We start from the raw sequence: 19,751 nt of genomic DNA, 5'->3' as shown, positions 1-19,751 counted from the left end.
CAGAATTTGATATTTAATATTAAGTGTTAAAAATGCATTGTGCAACACCAGTCCTATTTAGAGCTACACACAGCTGTAACGGTGACACAGACAACCCCTGCCACATAACCAGGATCAGGAGCTTTCCATAGCAGGCAATACAAGTGGGTCCCGGGTGGAGTAGGGAATACAAGGGGAAAAAGAAGGGAGTCAGTTAAGCAAAAAATTCAGCAATGATGATAAAACTGACAACATATTCCTGCTATCAAAAGGGGAAAAAAAAAAAAAAAAAAGGTCAGATTTGGCAAGATTTTCATTGCTGAATAATTAGTTCCAATTACATCTATTAAGAGATTCAAACTTAGGAGTTCTCAAAGTTTACTGCAGTATTTAAAGTTAACAGGCATATTTTAGACAGTGAGATAAGTCTGACGTCCCCTAAAACATTTCCAGGAAAAGTATTTTACACTGTTTTTATGGGTGTTAGAATATCCTCTTACTGGAAAAAGAAATGTGAAAGACTAGAATAGCTTTAAAATAATGATATCGAAATAAGAGTTATCTCCAGTAACACGATGAGTTAAGATTTTCCAATACAAAGTTTTATGTATGCCTTTTAAAAAAAAAAAATGATTTATACTAGTTATAACGCAACTTAACCCAGCTGGCAGCTTGTACAAAATATATTTCAACTACTTCAAACAGAAGAAATTAGTAAGTATGGCAGTTTCATAGGGAATGGAGAACTGAACAGCATAGGAAGTATAAATAACTCCCATCTGAGAGGACAACAGTAAAATACACACTTTTATGATATCTTGTGGATGGCTACATATATGCTATATTTAGTACCTAGATACACTGGTTCTGACAACCAGCTCAGTTTCGTAATAAGAGATTGTATTTGGTCAATATGAAATGATCCTCACTTCTTCCCTGTCACCTTAACAGGGTCTATCATAGCGCTTTATTTTTCTCTTCTAGAAGAGGTGCAGCTTCTCCCTAAGAATCTCAGTCAGGAAGTTGCATGGGGTGGGAGGAGTTGTGCAGGGTTTTTTTGTTTGTTTTTAAGCTGAGAGTTCAGTATCACGTTAGCTGTTAACACTATTCTTTAATCAGTCTAATACAAGTGAAACAATCTATAATAACCAATATAGTATGTAGAAAAATACGTAATGTTAACTAAAGCAGCCCATACAACACAGCGAAAAACATGTAAAATAAAAACTTTGATAGACTTGATTGACAAACTTCACTACATTCTGATAGTTAAACTGTAAATTTATAATCCTCAGAAGTTAATGCAAAATCATCTTAAAGTTTCATCTTCAATGTTTCTGTCTTTCAATTTTTAAAGTTAAGTTTTAAGTACCCACACCTTAAAGATGAAGTCTTTTTTTCTTTTTATTAACAACCCCAAACATCTGCACTGTCAAAAGATACTCCAAGTAGTAAAGAGTTTCTTTGTTGAAAAATTATTTTACATTAATATTGAGCAAGCCAAAACCATAGGCTACTGACATACAATGTGTGAACACTGATTGTAATACCAGGTCTGATTTTAGATACTCTATTTTTGTCCTTCAAAAGCAAGACAACTAAAAGTATTGAAGTTTCTGTGACTCCAGAAATCTCAAGTGCCAAATCCGTAAACATTTATATGTTATTCTATTTGCATGTGCAAATGTTTACTTTGCAAGTGTTTGAAATGGACATTATGCTATTAAATGAACTGTTAACAATTTGGAAAAAAACCAACTTCTCGAAGAAGCTGAAAGACTACATGCCATAGTAGTGGCAAAGATACAGTTACTAGAATAGAGGTATATCGCTTGATAATGTTTGACTCATAACTCTTCAAAATCTGCCAAATACAAACTTTAAAGCAAATTAAAAAAACCCTGCTCCTCCTAAGTGCAAAGAAAATTTAAATGAGATACTAGCAAAACTATTGCAAAGTTTTTGCCTATAAATAGGCTTAAACACAAATATCAATGAAAAACTGTTCCACCATTTGTAGGATGACTTTTCACCAACAGAGAAAACTTCACAAGGATTTTTTCCAAAATAGCTAATTGATTCATTAGACAAAGCACCATATGGAGACAACCTAATACATCTGTGTTCCGAACATTAGCTTATCACTGACATGAGGAATATTAAGTGAATGATAAGTTAACGAGCAGCTTGTGCTGAAGAAGTCTGTAAATAAAGGAGCAAGTCACTTCCCTAATTAACAATAAATATTAAATCAAAGTCAGTGTTTTATATCATATACTTGTGAGGCAACAGTCTAACAAAAACCGAACTTAATATAGCACAGCTTTAAAAAGTAGGAACACCTACAATTTACTGCTACGACTACCACTGATTCAGTATAGGGTCTAAGGCAAATCAATTCCTATTCCCCATCTCTAAAAGGGACCAAGGTAAAAAATGACAAAACAGCAACCATTTTAAGACATGCCTTTATATCACAAGTTCTATTATTATTATTATTACACAATAAGATTAAATGTACATGACAGAATAATATGTTCTTAGTACTATCAATAAGAGTATTCATTTTTGTAATCTATATTCAGTCAGTGGCACAAAGTCTAGTTGGAATCCAGAGACTATTAGTGTACTCCAGGGGACAATACCAGCTCCAATCCTGTTCAACATCCTCATTAGTGATCCGGACGGGGCAGAGCATTCCCTCAGCGAGTTCGCTGATGATACAAAACCAGAAGGAGTGGCTGATACGCCACAGGGTTGTGCTGCCAGAGAGACCTCGACCCCTGAAGAATTGAACAGGCAGGAACCTCATGAAGTTCAGGGGTAAGTGCAAAGTCCTTGCACCCAGGGAGGAATAACCCCATGCACCAGTATACTGGTAGAAATATAGAAAGCAGCTTTGAAAAAAAGGACCTGAAACACAGGATATTCCATCTGAACATCGGAGTGAGGGTGACCGAGCACTCAACAGGTTGCCCAGAGAAGTTGTAGAGATATTCAAAAGCCATCTGACATGATCCTGGGCAACCTTCTTGGAATAACCTACGGAACTGGACTAAAATGTATATTCTAAGTATCTAGTAAAGCACTCATGAAAGAGGACATCCTCCCTAAAAATTCACTTAAGGATAAAATGGCAGATTATAAAAAGGAGTTTGGGTTTTTAATATCATTATTATTTTGAAACATTATCAGCTTCAAAAATCCTAACTAGAGCTATACTAGATCAAAGAAACCATCCTGCACAATAAACACATTCTTAAAATGGCAGTAGGTATGTATCTTGAAAAAAGAAACAATTTATCCTCAGTGTTCTGTGTGAACAAAGCTCTCATCTTAGTATGCTTTTCACCCCTACACTTCATATGGGAAAAGGATACTTTTGAACCTAAAACAAAATGTTTTGGTACACATTTCCAGAACACTTTAGGATAAAACAAGTAAGGGATTCCATGATTCTTGACAACCAAGAACTAAACCAAGTTTTTACAGCCATGATTGATTCCAGACACCTAGAAAAAGGAATGCAATCACAAAAGCATGAGTATTTAATTACTGTGTTTAATGAGAAGGGCTACTTTTTAATTTATTTTACAGTACACATCAGTTAACTCATTAAGGACTTTGAATTAGCTGCTTGGAGGCTGAAGGAGATACCATATCCCTAACTAAACAAAGTAATCTTTCCTCTCTGATTGATATTAAAGACAGGACTTTGCCTAACAAAAAAAATTTTTTTAATATTAATTTTGTATGTGAACAAATTTAGAGGAAAACTCAAAAGATAATTCAAGCTGCTAACAGGGATAACAAATTTTTATTGGGGAACACAAATATATATTCTAATTACAATGAAGGTACCAAATTTTATCTGCTTCCAGGATTGGAAAATTGGAGGACAACAAAAAGAGATTGTTTTTCATGTTAAGATTACAAGGGAAATAAAAATACTCAAACTGAATGCCTGAAACAAAATTAACCAGCTGTCTCTACATAAAAAGCAGTGTGAAACGACTGTTGCTGTTGTGCAATTCTTCCCTCTGTTGTCAAGCTGTGCAACTACATCGCTAACAGTAATGCACAATGAACCTTGTAAATATATTTAATATTGTTTTTTCAAAGACATTCCCTAGGGTTGGGTTTTTTTCATCTGCTAAAAAATATTGTAGAAAAAGCTTTCAAGAAAAATACTCAAAAAAAATTAGTTGTGGATATAAATGGACAAGCAATTTGCCTATTGTTCAGTGTTCATTAAAAATTTACTCATCTGCAGAAGATGCCCCCCCAATTCAATAATGACCTCCTCAGGACTTAGCAGAAAGGATGTGAACCTTGCCTTTGGAAATGTAACTTGGTAAAGTAAGGAGAAATAGAAGGCACAATTACTTTTCAAGTGACAACCTTCCCAGCACTGGAGAAAAGAAAGAATTTAAAAGACAGGCACAACCTGCCCCCAAGCCCAAAATATTATTTTTCCATCTGAAAGTTTAGAAATGCTTATATTTTCCAGAATATGTAAGAAACTTCATCAGTTGTCTGAAAAGTGTGGTTTGCACCAATGAATGGCAGTAAGACGGCCACAAAAAAATTATTTCCTCTGCATTTGGATTTACAAATGCAATTCCAGAGTCTGCTTTTATGTGATCAAACTATAATGAAATCTTTTACTATACTAAGCACAGAGATAATTTGCTATTGCTGCAAATCACTTCTCAGAGATTAATGCAACTTGTTTACAGGCCAATTACATTGCCTGCCAGCTGGACAGTATGAGAATGCCCAGTTTTTGTTTTGTTCTTTTAATGTTTTGCTGAGCAGACAAGTGAGCATTCTTTCAAAACCAACTCATGAATTACAAGTAGGAAATTGAAATTGGTATTTCAGATAGACTCTGAATTAGATAAAAAGATTACATATAAAAATAATCACACATAAAGATAGAATAAACTTTGGGAAAGTAAATTCTAAAGAACTTCGATAGTATGTTGGTTCACATATCTGTTACTTAATATGTCCCAAAGAGTTAAATTGAAACAATAAAACTGCTTTCTGAAGCACATAACAGACATACATTGTATGGGATGTGAACTGGCTCCTCTTTTTATTATGAATAAGCTGCTCTGTACAATTGCCATTCCTTTTCAGAAGTTAGAAAAGTAAAAGAGTATCCTTAGCAATATATAGGTATTAAGTGCTTTCACCTCTTGAAGTTATTAAAATGGTCAGAAGACAGCATTTTGGTTTTTATTTAATTTAACTTAAAACTGATTAGCAGTTGGGGAACTGTATCCCCGTCCTTCTTTTCTTTTTCAACAGACACTAAAATTAGCTACAAAGTCAGATCAACCTCTATTTAAAAAAAAACCAACAAAAAAACCCAACAAAAAAACCCCAAGCACAATTAAGATGGCAATAATGACAAAGGAACTCTACTACATACAGCATCAGCAGAGAACCAGCAAGGAAATAAAAGTCAGTACAGTTATTATGGAACAGTAATATTTACCCAGCATTTATTGCAACACAGCTAGAATACTGTTTGAATATCCTATTCCCCACTGACTTAGAAGGGGGTCAACTGACTCCCACTTGAGGACTGCTAGGTGGAAAACCTGTCCTCCATACACACTGTTATCTCATGCATGATCTCTTGGCTGCTTGTATTCATATCCTTCTGTTAAAATGGCTCCACGCCATTGCAAAGTGATAAGTCACATTTATGAAGACAATGCCAATAAAAACAGAGCTAACATCTCATTTTGAAGAAGTCTCTGCTGCACTGGTGCTGTATGCCCCTTCAGATCAATCACACCTGTTAAGGCCTTATGCTCTTTCTTGGTCTCCAAGTTAAAAAGCTCATTATGAATGACAATTAGAAAACCTGGATTGCCTTGTCCTTAAAAACACCAATTGCATTCAAAATACATGAGAAAATTAAGAAACAAAGGGATCTAAAAAAGAGGGATCTAAAAACTATTTTTAAAACACAGTGTTTGACCTTCAAACAAAAAATACCACCTTATATTCACAGAAATACAAAAAAAAAACCCACACAAAACATTTAGGCAATACATAAGTTGTCCTTAAAAGTTCCCTTTAGTTGTGATCAACAGAGGGACTGATCAATCGGAAAAAATATTGTGCATGAGGCCTCAAGAGATGCACCTCACAGACACACCCAGTGTGGAAGACGACAATGCATCCTACCAGAATAACAAGCAAGATAGTTACTTCAGCTCTCAAACAGGAGACATCCACGGATTTGACCTAATATCTCTTGAGCAAAAGCAAATAATCAATATACTTTAAAAGTATATTGATTGATATTGATACTTTAAAAGATATATCTAAACATTTAGTAGCAAATACAGTTTACAGAATTATTTCTTGAAAATTGTAAGGGAAATGTAACCCTCCAACAATCACAGTAAACAAATGCACGAGATAACTTGGCATGTTTCTGCCAAACAAACAACAAAAAAAAATAATGAAAGACTTTAAAAAATCTCATAATAAGATAGAGCAAACCCCCACATTTTTAATTGATCCAGATTGCCTTAACATCAAGTATAAGAACTGTAATTGTTTTGGTTAGGCCGCTGAGTGCACTAAGTCCCACCGCTAAAGTGGCCATCTGTCTGGCTTGGATAAAAGTTAGGCAATGCACAGGACAGACAGTTTTAACTGGAACCTCATGCAAAACTGAACATCAGCACAGAAAGATTGCACAATTTAACATATCTACATCACATTCAACAATGTTTCTTTTCATTAAAGACTGCTATGCATGTAAGAGTTGAACAGTTGAATATGCTTGCAACGTTACCAAGATGGATAAATCTGGTATTAAACTAGGATGAGAGTAGGATTCTCCGGGTCACTTGGTGGAGAAATTGCAGCAACTTTGAGTGATCCACTTACTTCTGTATTGAATTCTAGAACACCAACTGTGAAGTCAACAACAGAATTTGAATTCCCTTTTTACTTGTGAGACTAACCATTATTAACTAATCACTAACTTTTAAGCATACAACTCGGTGACTAACAGCACAGAGTTTACTCATACCTTATTACCTAGCCAAAGCAAAAAGGTTTGTCAATTAAGTGAAAACAAATTTGGTATTCATGCACCAAGACAGTTGTTTGCTGAAAAGTGTTGATTTAAGTATACAATGATACACTGACCTGTATACAGGGTCTATAGAAGCTTTTGTACTCTTTCCAGCACACACTAATGAACTTAAATTTTCATTTTCTTTGGAAGGAGGGTAATTATTTTGGAACCAAATGTCAAAATATAATAGCATTACAGGACAAAATAATAGAGGAGAGCATTATTTTAAAATCCTTCTTAACCAAAACCCCCAAGAACTTAAGATGGCTGATGTACAGGAAAAATGGTATCACTAAAAATATTTTAAAGTGGCTGAAGGTATTTATGCTTTCAGTATCCAAAAGACACTTCAATACTTCACAAGGCTTTTTCTTACTGCTTGTTGAAGAAATAACTCGGAACTCGAACACGTTTTTCTACGCAAGGGTCACGTCTTTTCTATAAAGATCCTAATTTTGCAATCCGCAATCAGAATTTTATGGTTTTGTGGAATGTATCAGACATACTTGAAAATAACATAGCAATGTACACAAAATGTCATTCAAGAAATCCTCACAAATTCAGTTATGGTATGCTACTCCAGGAGTGAAGATGTCCCGATTATGAGGATCTCTGTGCATGTCAGTGATCACAATCTGTTGTATGTCCTTCTCAGCGTCTCTTGCTGACATGTATGGATTTTGCAAGGCTGTCCCTAACACAGGATAAAATGATGCTGCATTTGTTGCTCTAATTTGAAAGAATATGTTATGAAAAGGGACAGAAGACAATTGGTGGTGGATCCATACTTCTGAAGGTGATTAATATTTTTGTTTAGGAAAGAAAAAGTTCAAATTTTCCCTTCTCTAACATGGCCTTCTATGCAATTTTAAACTTTACACCCTTTCGTGATGTGTCTCCTGTCTACAAAACCACAGTGGTTACCTGCACCACAAAACGAAGCTTACACTGCATTGTAATAAAAGTCCAAAAGGCTTCTTTTGATGACTGTAGCTTATCGTGTCCCAAAATAAAAATCACTTCCATTAAAAGATTTACTACAATGAAAACTGCATTTAATGTTCTATTAACATGAATTAAGATCTGCATTAAAATGTTTTTTAATCAAGCTGAAAGAGTACTGAACCAGTACTTAGGTAAATTAAATAATTAAATTTAAATAACTTAGGACTCAAGTAGATCAAAATGAAGTTCTGAATATTTAAGCGATCTGTAGCAAAATAACTTCAGCAGGAGATGAAACATTTCTTTAGTATTAAAATCCATTTATGCAACAGAGACCCCCGAGCAGTATTCTCCTTATCCAAACTAATAAACCGGCACCTTTATGTAGGTACATTTTTATCCACACATTGCTCATTTTTCACATTTGCAAATTTTACATCTTCAACTAAACCTCTACAATTTGTATTTAGCAAGCACTTAACGCAACAAAGCCCAGATTACTGAAGCAGAACACATTCGTCTTTTCCAGTCTACATCTGCAAACACTTTTCAGGCCACTTTTTTTTTTTTATTATTTTTTAAAAACAAACTTCTATGTCTTAGTACATACATGAAGTACTATCTATTATAAATAAAAGCCTGGTAACAGAAAGCCTGTCTTCTATACAGTCTGAAATTACCAAAGGCTGCAAACAGAAGCAAGGAGCAACCCAATGAAGTTTCCTGCAGGAATTTGGTTCTACTTTATGTTATCAGTAGCCTGCATGATTTAAGACTTGCTAGGGAATCTTAATCTAGACTTGACACTACACATTTTCTAGAACAAGTTAATCCTTTGAGTACACGATTCATATCTATTGGTAGCTAAAAGGGATGAGAATTCCAGTTCTTGTGACTGAGTTCGACAACAATCAGAAGAAACGGAATCCAGTTTGTTGAAGTGTGATCAGTTAAAACTTGGTCAGTACAAATTTTCACCTAGTCTCATTTTTTTATCCTAAATGGCAAGTTGTAACATGTCTATCGAAAAGGTTGGAGGGGAAAAAAAAAAAAAGCTAAGTACTGACAAATCCTCTAGAAAACATTTTAGAAGACTTCATTTTAAAAGCCCCACTTCTTGTCCTGTAGGAAACTGATTTCGCTTAATTTGTGCCATACATGATTTTTAAATTAATTGTATCATATTTCATCAGCTATCTTTTTCTACATTGAAGTCCTAGTCTGGCTCTCCTTGCATTGAAACCTTTCCATAGATTTGGCTGTGACCCAACTTGTACACCTGATTTTCCCCTTATTTCAGTTACCTGTACAACTCTTTGTATTTTGAGCCGCTATTGAAAATCAAGCTGATCACAGAACTACCACGTTTCCAGAACGTGTGCTCAGAATGAAATGGAAATTAAAATTAGCTACTACCTCCCCCCCACTTAAGCAATGCATTTACCATAGGCTGTTCATAACTACTTCTCATGAAAAGCATAGAGTTCCTATTTTTTAGATTGTTACCATTTGTATTAAATTGATGTTATTTCTTAAGGTTTTTTTCCAGTGCACACTGAATTACTTGATTTGCCCTCAAGTGATAGGCATCAACACCTATTTGATTAGATCATCACTAAAAATGCAAAACTGTTCAAAAAACCCACCAGCTACTCAAAATGGATTTAATATTTATTTCAAATTCATAAAGCTTTTATACGGTGGCCTTCACAGTGCCCTTGAAACCATTATTTGGTTCCTACAGTCTCAGTGTTAGGACACATTTTCTGAGTCAAATTATTTTCCTTCAGAGCATGGTTCCATTGCTTCAGCTTATGATCCACTCTAACAGTTCCATTTCCCTTCCCAATGTTTACATTATTCCAGTATTAGTAGAACGACAGAAACTAAGTTTAGCTATTACTTCATAAAGGTGTACTTTATCTTTCCTAAGAAACCAGACTCCTGAGCATATTTCTCTGAATTCTTTCCAATTTAATCAGTTGTCCACTAATATTATACCCAGAAAAGTATGCAACACCTCAGTATGACAGAGGACACTATTACCTTGCAGCAGGACTCACTCTCCAGATCTATTGCTTTTCAGTCTGACAGTTTTGACACATCTGTACCTCACAATACCTTATTCTGCTTCTTATCAGAAGGAAAGCAAGTTGAAATTAAGTGCACATAGTGTCCATTCTTATATCACAATTTGAGTTCTATGAATTATGCTCAGTTTTTATCATTCAATAAATAAAACTAATCTCTGAGAGATTCTCCCATTGGTACTTTTACTCCTAATTTTCCTCATATGCTATGTGGATATAGCATTTATACATTTCACAAGTATAACATAAGAAGTAGAGTTTGCAGCAATGTAAAGTATCACTAAACTTATCATTATTTAGTGACAGTAGCTAGATAAAAACATCTGAATAGCTTCAGGAGTTACTCATCATAGCCATTAATATTCTGGATTAAATGATTATAAACTAATTCTAACAGCAAACTGAGTAAGTCTTCCAGCTTAGTTAATTCTTTTATGATGCAGAGAATTACTGTTTCCCAAGAAAGCAACCTTCCATCCTAGAGCTTCTCATCCTTATGGGGAAAAAAAATTGCGTACCATACAGTCTTATGTACCTGCCCTTTCATCTGGTCTGTCAATGCAAAGCTATAGTGTTTAACATGTTAAAGAAAGCATGTTTAAATCTTTCAAATTAGTGATGGTATTTGTCTTTCAGCTTTTGGAAGGGGGCTTTCAACTCAGCCCACAGAGGAAAGGAAGATAATTGTACCAGATCTGCAAAGTTTACAGACTGCTTCCCACCTAAACCCCTTTTGACTTCTACTGTGCTCTCTATTATCTGTGTATAATACGAGATCTGCTGTGTAAAATCATTTTATGATAGCTATTCCTTCTAACAAGTTTCAAGTAACATTGAGATAGCTTGTAGTGCTATTGTTAAAAACAATGATTGCACCTTGACATTAATGGATAAGTTCCAATCCCAGACCTATTGTTTCAGGCTCTACAATATCAATTTTACTCACTGCCTGCCTGAGGTTTTCCTTCCTTTGCAATCCCTATGGGTAAGAACAGTTTTTATCAGAGTTGACAATCACAGGGCATCTGTACCTGCTTTACTGAAGAATGCAGTAGATAACCTAAATTATAGGAAGAAGCATATAATAGTATCATTATTATTAGAAAGAGCATGTTATTGTAAAAGTAAAGAGGACTGTACTAAAATCCTGGAGTTTTGCCTTCAAATAGCGTGTTTCCTTTTCAATATTTCCCCAGCTAATAATTGAAGGACAAGCACATACAGATGCAGAAGAATCAGTAATGGAACTTCAGAACTACAAATGAGGCGCTTTCCAGTCAGTATTGAGGATCTCAGTTTTTCATTTTTCCCACTACCCAAGTCACTACCTTCCCCCTGTGGTTTAAGGACAGAACTGCATAGTCTGTTCCACACTTAACTCTTGCACTGACAGTGATGATTAGGACTCGCATGCCTGTTCTGAAAACAACCCTTTCAGCATGCCTGAATTTAGCTGCTTTTTACTTTTTTACTTCAGGAGATTTATTTACCATCCAGATTTGTACTGACAGCAAGTCTTCAGAGGCTAGCCAACTGCTGTCACTACTTAGTCTTACAAGGCTTCACTTCTGAAGTGCTCTCCATTTCAAATTAGCAGCACCCAAAATCTCTCACAAAATCTGGTTTCCTACACAGCAACTCAAAAATCCAAGAGATAAACGCTGAAGAGTCCATTTATCTGCCCTGCAGGCCTCTACTGCTATTTCTGTGGCTCAGTTAAATATTAAAAACCATAACCCGCATAAAGCAACTAATTTTAAAAAGTATTACATGGAATCCCATGTATAATATATAATTAACCTTGACCATATCATTTAAAAGGTTACACATTAAATAGCTCTTTCAAGCCACTGAAACAGACAGGCCTAACAAAGGTTTAAGAGGCTCACAGACGTCCACTAATTCCAACAAAAAACACAAAAGGCTTCACCACCTTCTTGCCAATTTAGTTGCCCCAAATGCCTGTATATCAAAAGTGGATTTACCAACTTATGACAACTATATAGATTGGAAGTATGAGACATTACACGGGAATGGAGCTAGACATTACATTCAAGAGAAGTTTTCTCAAACCAGATGACATCTTTCCTGCATGATTATACTATATTCTGAGCAATAGCTAAGAGGGGTGTGTGTGGAATAAAAAAAAAAAACAAAAACCAAAAACACAACCACAAGACAAAAAAGCCACACACACTATTTGTTATGACGCTTAAAAAACCAACCCAAGCATTCCTTATTCCATTGTATTTTTAGTTTATAGTTTACAAATTGGTATACAAACATCTGCTAAGACATCTAGTATCTTAAAGTAAGGTAAGATATCAAAGGGAGGCCTAGCTCTTTATTCTTCACTGGATGTTTCATAGCTAAGAAAAATGTTGAAATTATTTTAGAACTAAAAACATTAAATGATTATAAGCAAAACAGACCTTTAACTACAATTCTGTTTTCAGTAACTTACCCTGTCTCATAATCTGTATGCGTAGTTTTTCAAATATGTCACACAGGAAAAAAAACAAACATGGTACACAGTTAAGACAGAGGAATACATTTCAGGTATTCTTGAGAAACTATGACACAGCTATTTTCAATTCCTAAGCAACAATACATCTTACATCAAAAATAGTACAATTTTCCCCTCTGTCAGTTCAATTACTAAAAACCAGGAGAGGGTTACTAGCAGTTTCAAAATTGCCTAATTATCCAGTGCAATCCAATCTATGTCTTCAGAATAGTCTCTATAGTCGCAATAGTTCCTTTCTTCATTGGGGGATGAAATTGGTTCACGTGCTCTGAATAACCTAATCACTACTGCCAATACAGTAACAAATGAAGGGAAAAACCTGCCTTATGAGCTAGAAAAATATTTACAGGCCACACTACTGTAGCAAGAAGCCTTTTAGAGCTATTTTGTAGTGTCAGGCAGAACATAAAGCAAAACCAAATATCTATACCTAAATAAAATAGCTCTCAACAATAATTAGGTTAGTAAGATACCTTTACTCAACCCTATGACGAAATTTTCAAGAACGACGGCTTGGGGAAAAATGAAGTCCAAACACCTAATGCTAAAATACTGAGCAGATAAACAAAGAGCATAAGAGACATCCACAACACAGTGTAATCATTACCAAAAAAAAAAAAGCAGCAAAATCAGCCAGAAATATTAGATAATAAAAACATTAGCCTACTGTCATACTAATGCCATAGGTACTTATACATTAAAAACATATTAATTCTCTTCTGTGAAATTATTTAAAGGTTTCCTAGTCTGCATTCTTCTATTTAACAAAACCAAAAATTTGTTAGCACTAGCTACCCAAATCCAAGATTAATTTTAACATTAAATACACACAGCTATTTGTTCAGATATAAAAATGCAGAAGTGTACTAGCACAGTTTATTCTGACAATATTAGAAACTAAGTAAGCCTTAAATCAAAACAAGTATTTCACAATTAAAAAACATCCATCTAAGACAATCCACTAAACACAATTCAACAAAAAGGCCTCAGAAAACGATGCTTCTAAATCATTAATCTTTACATCAGCAATCTTACAATAAACAGGCCCTGAACACATACCGTCAGGGTTTTTTGGATACATTTCTTTCATTAATCTCCAATATTAGCAGCAGCAGCATCACTCACTCTTCTGTTCTTTTCCTCCTAAAATACATTCCCCAAGAGTCCTTTCAATGCAATTTTATCAGCATTTCTGAGAGGTCTCTCAGCCACATCCCTACGCACAAGAGGCAGCAGGAATCTCTGCATTTGTAACAATCTATGGCTGCAAAGGAGGGTGGTAGGCAAAGCAACTGTATCATAACCAAAATGCTGAGTTCTATTATCTACTGCACCACACGTACACACATACTGCATCAATGGCCTCAATTCATAACAGCAATCACAATGATGATACATAAAATCTACAGAAAAAGCATGCATTACTCACTGGGTTTTATTCTTTAGCTTCTTCAGCACGTAATTCTTTACGCTTTACAATGTAGTAGGTATGAAATGAAACATTTTCCCTTTATTCCACTGATGCCGCTGTTTGAATACCATTAGATACCAAGGACAATAGGCAGGATCAGCTCGAACATTAAGAGCAAATATTTAATGGAAGACTGGTTACCCCCGTCTCTCCCTTTCACATCTCTGCCTCATGTATCCAGGCACGGGTGGTACTGGCTCCCTTGAGAGGCTGTAGCTAGCAGCTGAGGCACAAACTAAAACATGGCATGGATGTCAAGGAGCTGATGTCACAAAAACAAGTATTTCTCTGATAAAACCGGCAATTCCATTAGGGAAGTCCTACAAATCGATAGAAATTGTTCAGCTGAACATGCTTTGTTATACAATGCACTGCAGCACCAAGAGTGATAAATCAGATCAAGATCTGCCAGTGTAAATAAGCTGAGACTACAATAACTAAGTTATAAAACTGCCAATCAGATACCGTGCTTTGTATCAGGGTATCAGGAAGGCTATCACTTATGAGCACAGAGGAGAAATACACACCTCAACATTTCAGAAACAACCTTCTTTAATATCAATTCCAAAAGAATAGCTCATCTGCTAAAAAACTATAAGTATTTTTTAAAGACAAGAGACTGGCCTAAAAGTCTGCCATCTTTATCAGGAAACATTGTGATAAAGTATCCAAGGCTCCAGTCCAGCAGATGCTAGAAACGCCTACCAGGGGTCACACTCAATATCTGGGAAGAAATGCAAGATGTTTTAGAAATCCTGCCACCTCACCCACATAGCAGCACTGCCATTCCCATCTGTGGGGATGGGTTAACTGTCTTGCTGAAGGTAAAAGGTTCTGTTTCTACAAAAGCAATGCTACATTTATAATGGGAGCTGGGTCTGGCAGGGAGAAGAGAAAGTGCAAAAATTCAGGAGCAAAAGGAGTACAGAGACAATGCAAGTTAAGATGCTGGGGACTGTGCAAATTCTATCTTACAGACAGCATCACATCAATATAAGGTAGGTTCTTCAAGCACAAAAAGAACTTTTCTTAAGGCATGCAAATAGAACTGAAATATTAGTCAGATTGTTTATTCCAGTAATGGATTACATGCATTTATTTCAAGCTTTGCTGGCTGGTACAATCTCAAAACCCTATCAATTTCACAAATGTCCAGGACAGCCTGCAACCCTATTACTAGATTTCAACATAAATGCAAAACATTCAGGATGTATTTCTGCACTCTTCCTCCAAAGCATTATTGTTTTCAAGGAACTGGAAAGAAAAACCTATAATTCTACAGAAATCCACCACAAAATACTTGCAATTCAGATCACATACTATTAGAAATAGTCACTCTATGACCTAATATGAACAAGTCTGAGCAATACATTGCAAATGAAATTATTTTGCAATTGAATAGTTTTGTTTAAAAATTCCATTTCAAACTGTCCACAGTTCTGTAACAAACTAGAAGTCCACACTTAGAGACTGCTAATTTAAGTAGAAGCCCATTTTGGACAGAGCAATTAGTTAACTGTCTATTTGTCTCTGGAAATAACTTGAGGCAAACTCACAAGTTCCACAAGCTCCTTTATAGTGTAAACATGATGCTCTAGAAAACTGCACATGTGATATCCTCATTTTTTAAAAGGATTTCCTATGAACATAACTATGGTGATAAAGCCAAGTAAAAAAAGAATTTGAAACATAGCAAATATTTTCTGAACAAAGGACAATATTTTAGTCCTGTCAAAATAAAGAGTCCTCTCAAACTGTATATCACCAATATCAATAATATTTCCATACAGTCTAAGTGCAATGCAGATATTTGTTGTATACCTTTAGCCAACAACCAATAACACTGAACGCATTAGTTTATGCTAAATTAGCACCGATCCAATTTAATACGTCTGTTGTAAAACAATTTGAAAGTAATTACAACTAGGCCACAATACCAGATTTCCATGCAGGCCCCATGGATGCAAAGAGGCAATATGCACTGAATTAATTCATTAAATTATGAGAAACCTGACCACAAATCACTTACCAAGCACATCCTACTAAACAAGACTTTTTAAACAATCAAAGTATGATTCAAAATGACCTGTAAAACCACGTAAGGAGAAATACCCTACAGACAGAATAACCAGGTCAACTGAGTCACATTAATCTATGTGCTTCTGTAGTTCATCTCATGGCTTGAGATAACTAAAGCATCTAACAAATTAACACAAAAAACTTTTATACTAAAATATCCACACTTTAAATGAGATCATTAAACTGCAGTGAACTTTATCATGCCACATTATTTGCACAGATACTCCTTTAAGAAACAGCCTTTTCTCTCCTCCAGTTAGCTTACTCTTCTTGACAGTATTTCACATAAATTTGCTTTGTATTTTCACAAACAAGGGCAAATAATTCTATTTGGGACTATCACCAGTCTAGGTTGGTACAACATGAGTATTTCCTCCTTCCCTCTTTAAAGAGCTATGAGAATGGAAGCAGAGCTAGAGTCGGCTCGTTCTTTCGGTTCTTGTATTGGGAAAGCAGAGCAGCACGGATGCCCATATGAGCTCACTCCACACAGTTTTCATCCAACAAGTTAGAAAAAGAAAACAAATAGGTTTCAGCATGTTGTGAAATACTCTCAAAATACTGTAGGGATGCCAGACTTGGTTGTTCCATTGTTAGTTGCAGAATTAAGGGGGGAGCTACCCCAAAGTTAGAAACTTAAATGAAGTCAACTGTTCTGTCTTCACTGAAAGACAGCTGTTTCACAGAACACGGTCTGAAGACCTATGATCAAGTATTAACACTTCTTTATCTTTGGCATCAAAATCTGCCTTGGTAGAACATTACAAGCATTCTAAGGCTAGCTAATCGCTAAGTTTCATCACTTCCCTTTTACTGTAATTCTCACAAAAGACAAAGGCACACAAGACACTGAACTACCCAAACATCCCAAAACATCATTACCAAAGTAAGATTTGGGAAAAGTAACAAGACACAGGGAAAAACATAACTTCTACTGTTGCTAAGATCATTTTCTGTAGATACAGAAGTTCAATTTTTGCCTGCTGATGCAAAACCTGACACTGTTCCAGGGAAGAGATTCAGCTTAGGACATAACACCTTCTGTAACTCAGGTCCCAGAAAAAAGCAGTGTTCCTTGTATACAATTCACATCAAGAACACATTTAAATCTACAGAACTAAGACCTCTCTTTCCAAAATGATCATGAAACTTGAGCCTGAAAAAATTTTCCCATAGATATTTTCAATCTGTTAAGCTAACCTGGAAAGCAACAGCATAGCAAAACCTATGTATTTTCAACATATAGTAAAATATAACTACACAGTCCTCACTTGAATTTTAACTCATGGACAAACAAGTATTGAAATTAAGTCTTACTTGCTTGCACATGCAGTAGAAGTACACTACATGATACAGCAAGATGGACTGGTTACCCATTTCCTTGTTGAAACTTGAGCAAAGTTAATAAGAAACCCACTGAGCTACTACTCTGATAGATACAAGGAAGTACACAAACAAGAACATGACATGAAAACAATCAAGATATATGGAAAATAATATATTGCAAACAGCTACACAAATTCTTGCTTGGCTCACCCTAAAAATAAACTGGGAAGACCACATAGATATCATCATCTTCCTTCTGGGAAAAAATGAAGTGTCTCAAGGAAAATAATTTCTTTAAGAGTTCTAATCAGTGTAGAAAACAGTCTTTTTTTCCTCTAATTGGCTGAACAAGGACAGCAGATAGCATTGCACATTTACTCTCCTTTCTTTCTATAAGACAACTTTAATAACCTAGTCACAATGGAAAAACTTTTCTGCTTTTTACATTTAACCTTTCACCTACCGTAGTTTAAATGTAAAAAATCATATTTAAACTGTAATATTTTATTTATTCCACCTCACTCCATCTTCTAAATTTCAGTAGAAGTTCTCAGTAGAACAATTATTAGTATATTAGTATTATTTCTCTAATTAAAAACACTATTCACAACTATTGACCACTGCATTACACATTTTTTAGGCAGTCTGTCAGTGTAGATCCCAATCAACTAAGTAGTCTTCTCCTAGTATGCATTACTTGCTTTTATCAGCAATTAATTTTATCTGCTCTTCTATCTTCCAAAGAGAAAAGCAAACGTCCTTCAGTTAGCTTTTACTCATACTACTGTGACTAGCCAAGCATCATCTGGTAACTCTGTCACCCAAATATTCACATTCCTTTCCTTAACATTTACAAAGATATGAACTGATGTACTGATGACAGCCCTCCATGATGAAAACTGACTCTATACCTATTTAATCATTCTATCCCCGTGCAGTTTAAGTTACTGAAATACAGATAAACCATATCAATCACGTATCCTTCCTCTGGGGGTTTATCTACCTTTCACAGATGTTTTTTAGAGATTAATAGCCTTTTTATGAAAAAGGCTGTATCTCCCCATTCTTCAGTACATCACTTCTTTTCCCTGCAAGTTAAGAAACCAAAAGAACTACAAAAGCAAAGGACCACATTCAAATATGCATCTAAAATCCTGATCTCTTTTTCTCCCGGTATATCAGTATTAATCCTCAGAAACATTAGAACATTACTACAATGTTGATCTACATAATTTCTCTGTTGATAAAATATTAAGCATTTTACATTCTACCAAGAAACAACAGAACAGATATACATGTACTTAACACTAGATTATGAAAATCTTTCAATATATTTCTTTTCCATGTGACTGAAAAAATTAAGTTAAAAAATGATAACATTTTAGTACTCACTGTCTTCTCCTGGACAAGGCATGCCAGGTTTCTCTGGAATACTTGGGAAAACTAAAACAAAAACATTAGATGTTTTAAGTGAAAAGATTCTCAGTAGTACTTTTTCCTTGATTCTTGGGTATATTTACACAAAGACAGTTTCTGAAAGCCTTTAAATAATTCTGCATGAGAAATGACAAAATCAAAATTTGGTTCCATACTGGCAAGATCTTAATACTTCACTACAGCATCAACAAATCTGTGCAGTATAGAACTTGAGGTTCTCTCAAAGCCTACTATATAGTTTCAGCTTTGCGCTCCACATCCAAAAGAACATTTCCTTCTTAAAACATCAAACTATAGGGCATCAGCTACATAAAGAAGAACGTTATCTTACAGGCAAAGGAACTGTTCCAATCTCACATTTAAGCAGCTGTTAGGATTATCAATAAATGCATACAGGTTCTTGAACTATGTAATACTTGCCATGAATAATCAGCCCTTCATCTCTGTTTTGACAATACAAACGGAAGGCTTCTTCCAGTTCCATTTGAGATGAGATGGTACATGGGTCACCTAATGAAAAAGCAACACAGGCAAATTTACGAGTGAAGAATCGAGTGAAGAATTTAAATTAGTCAGTAAGAAATGTACTAGCCTCCAGGATTGCTTTTCTTTCAATCATTTGATATTAAGCTGATATTTTGGCTTTGATAAAAATGCATCAACTTAATTTTTTTTTTTCCTTCCGATTTTATCAAAACTGAGTAGATAAAAATATACCACATTGGTTTGCAAGGAGACAACAAAAGTGAATACATATGCTTAAAGATCTTTAACACTCAGCAA

General features: G+C 35.1%; 1 protein-coding gene across 5 annotated transcripts in view; it reads right to left on the bottom strand.

The window, feature by feature from the left end:
* PRKCZ (protein kinase C zeta) overlaps nt 1-19,751 on the bottom strand; it is a 71,063-nt gene that overhangs the window by 39,738 nt on the left and 11,574 nt on the right. For 3 of the 5 annotated variants that reach the window (XM_069782746.1, XM_069782745.1, XM_069782747.1), the window contains 2 exons: nt 19,389-19,478; nt 18,924-18,974 (listed from right to left, as the gene is read on the bottom strand). In XM_069782746.1, coding sequence (XP_069638847.1) covers nt 18,924-18,974; nt 19,389-19,478 — 141 coding nt within the window. Of the gene's footprint in view, nt 1-13,714; nt 13,856-14,084; nt 14,341-18,923; nt 18,975-19,388; nt 19,479-19,751 lie in introns of those variants that run through there. The other 2 variants (XM_069782749.1, XM_069782748.1) reach the window with 2 other exon arrangements.

This window comes from Haliaeetus albicilla, chromosome 4 (genome assembly GCF_947461875.1).
Source record: "Haliaeetus albicilla chromosome 4, bHalAlb1.1, whole genome shotgun sequence".
Lineage (NCBI taxonomy): Eukaryota > Metazoa > Chordata > Aves > Accipitriformes > Accipitridae > Haliaeetus > Haliaeetus albicilla.
Note: the sequence above shows the minus strand (reverse complement) of the source record. Positions and strands in the feature narration are given on the sequence as shown.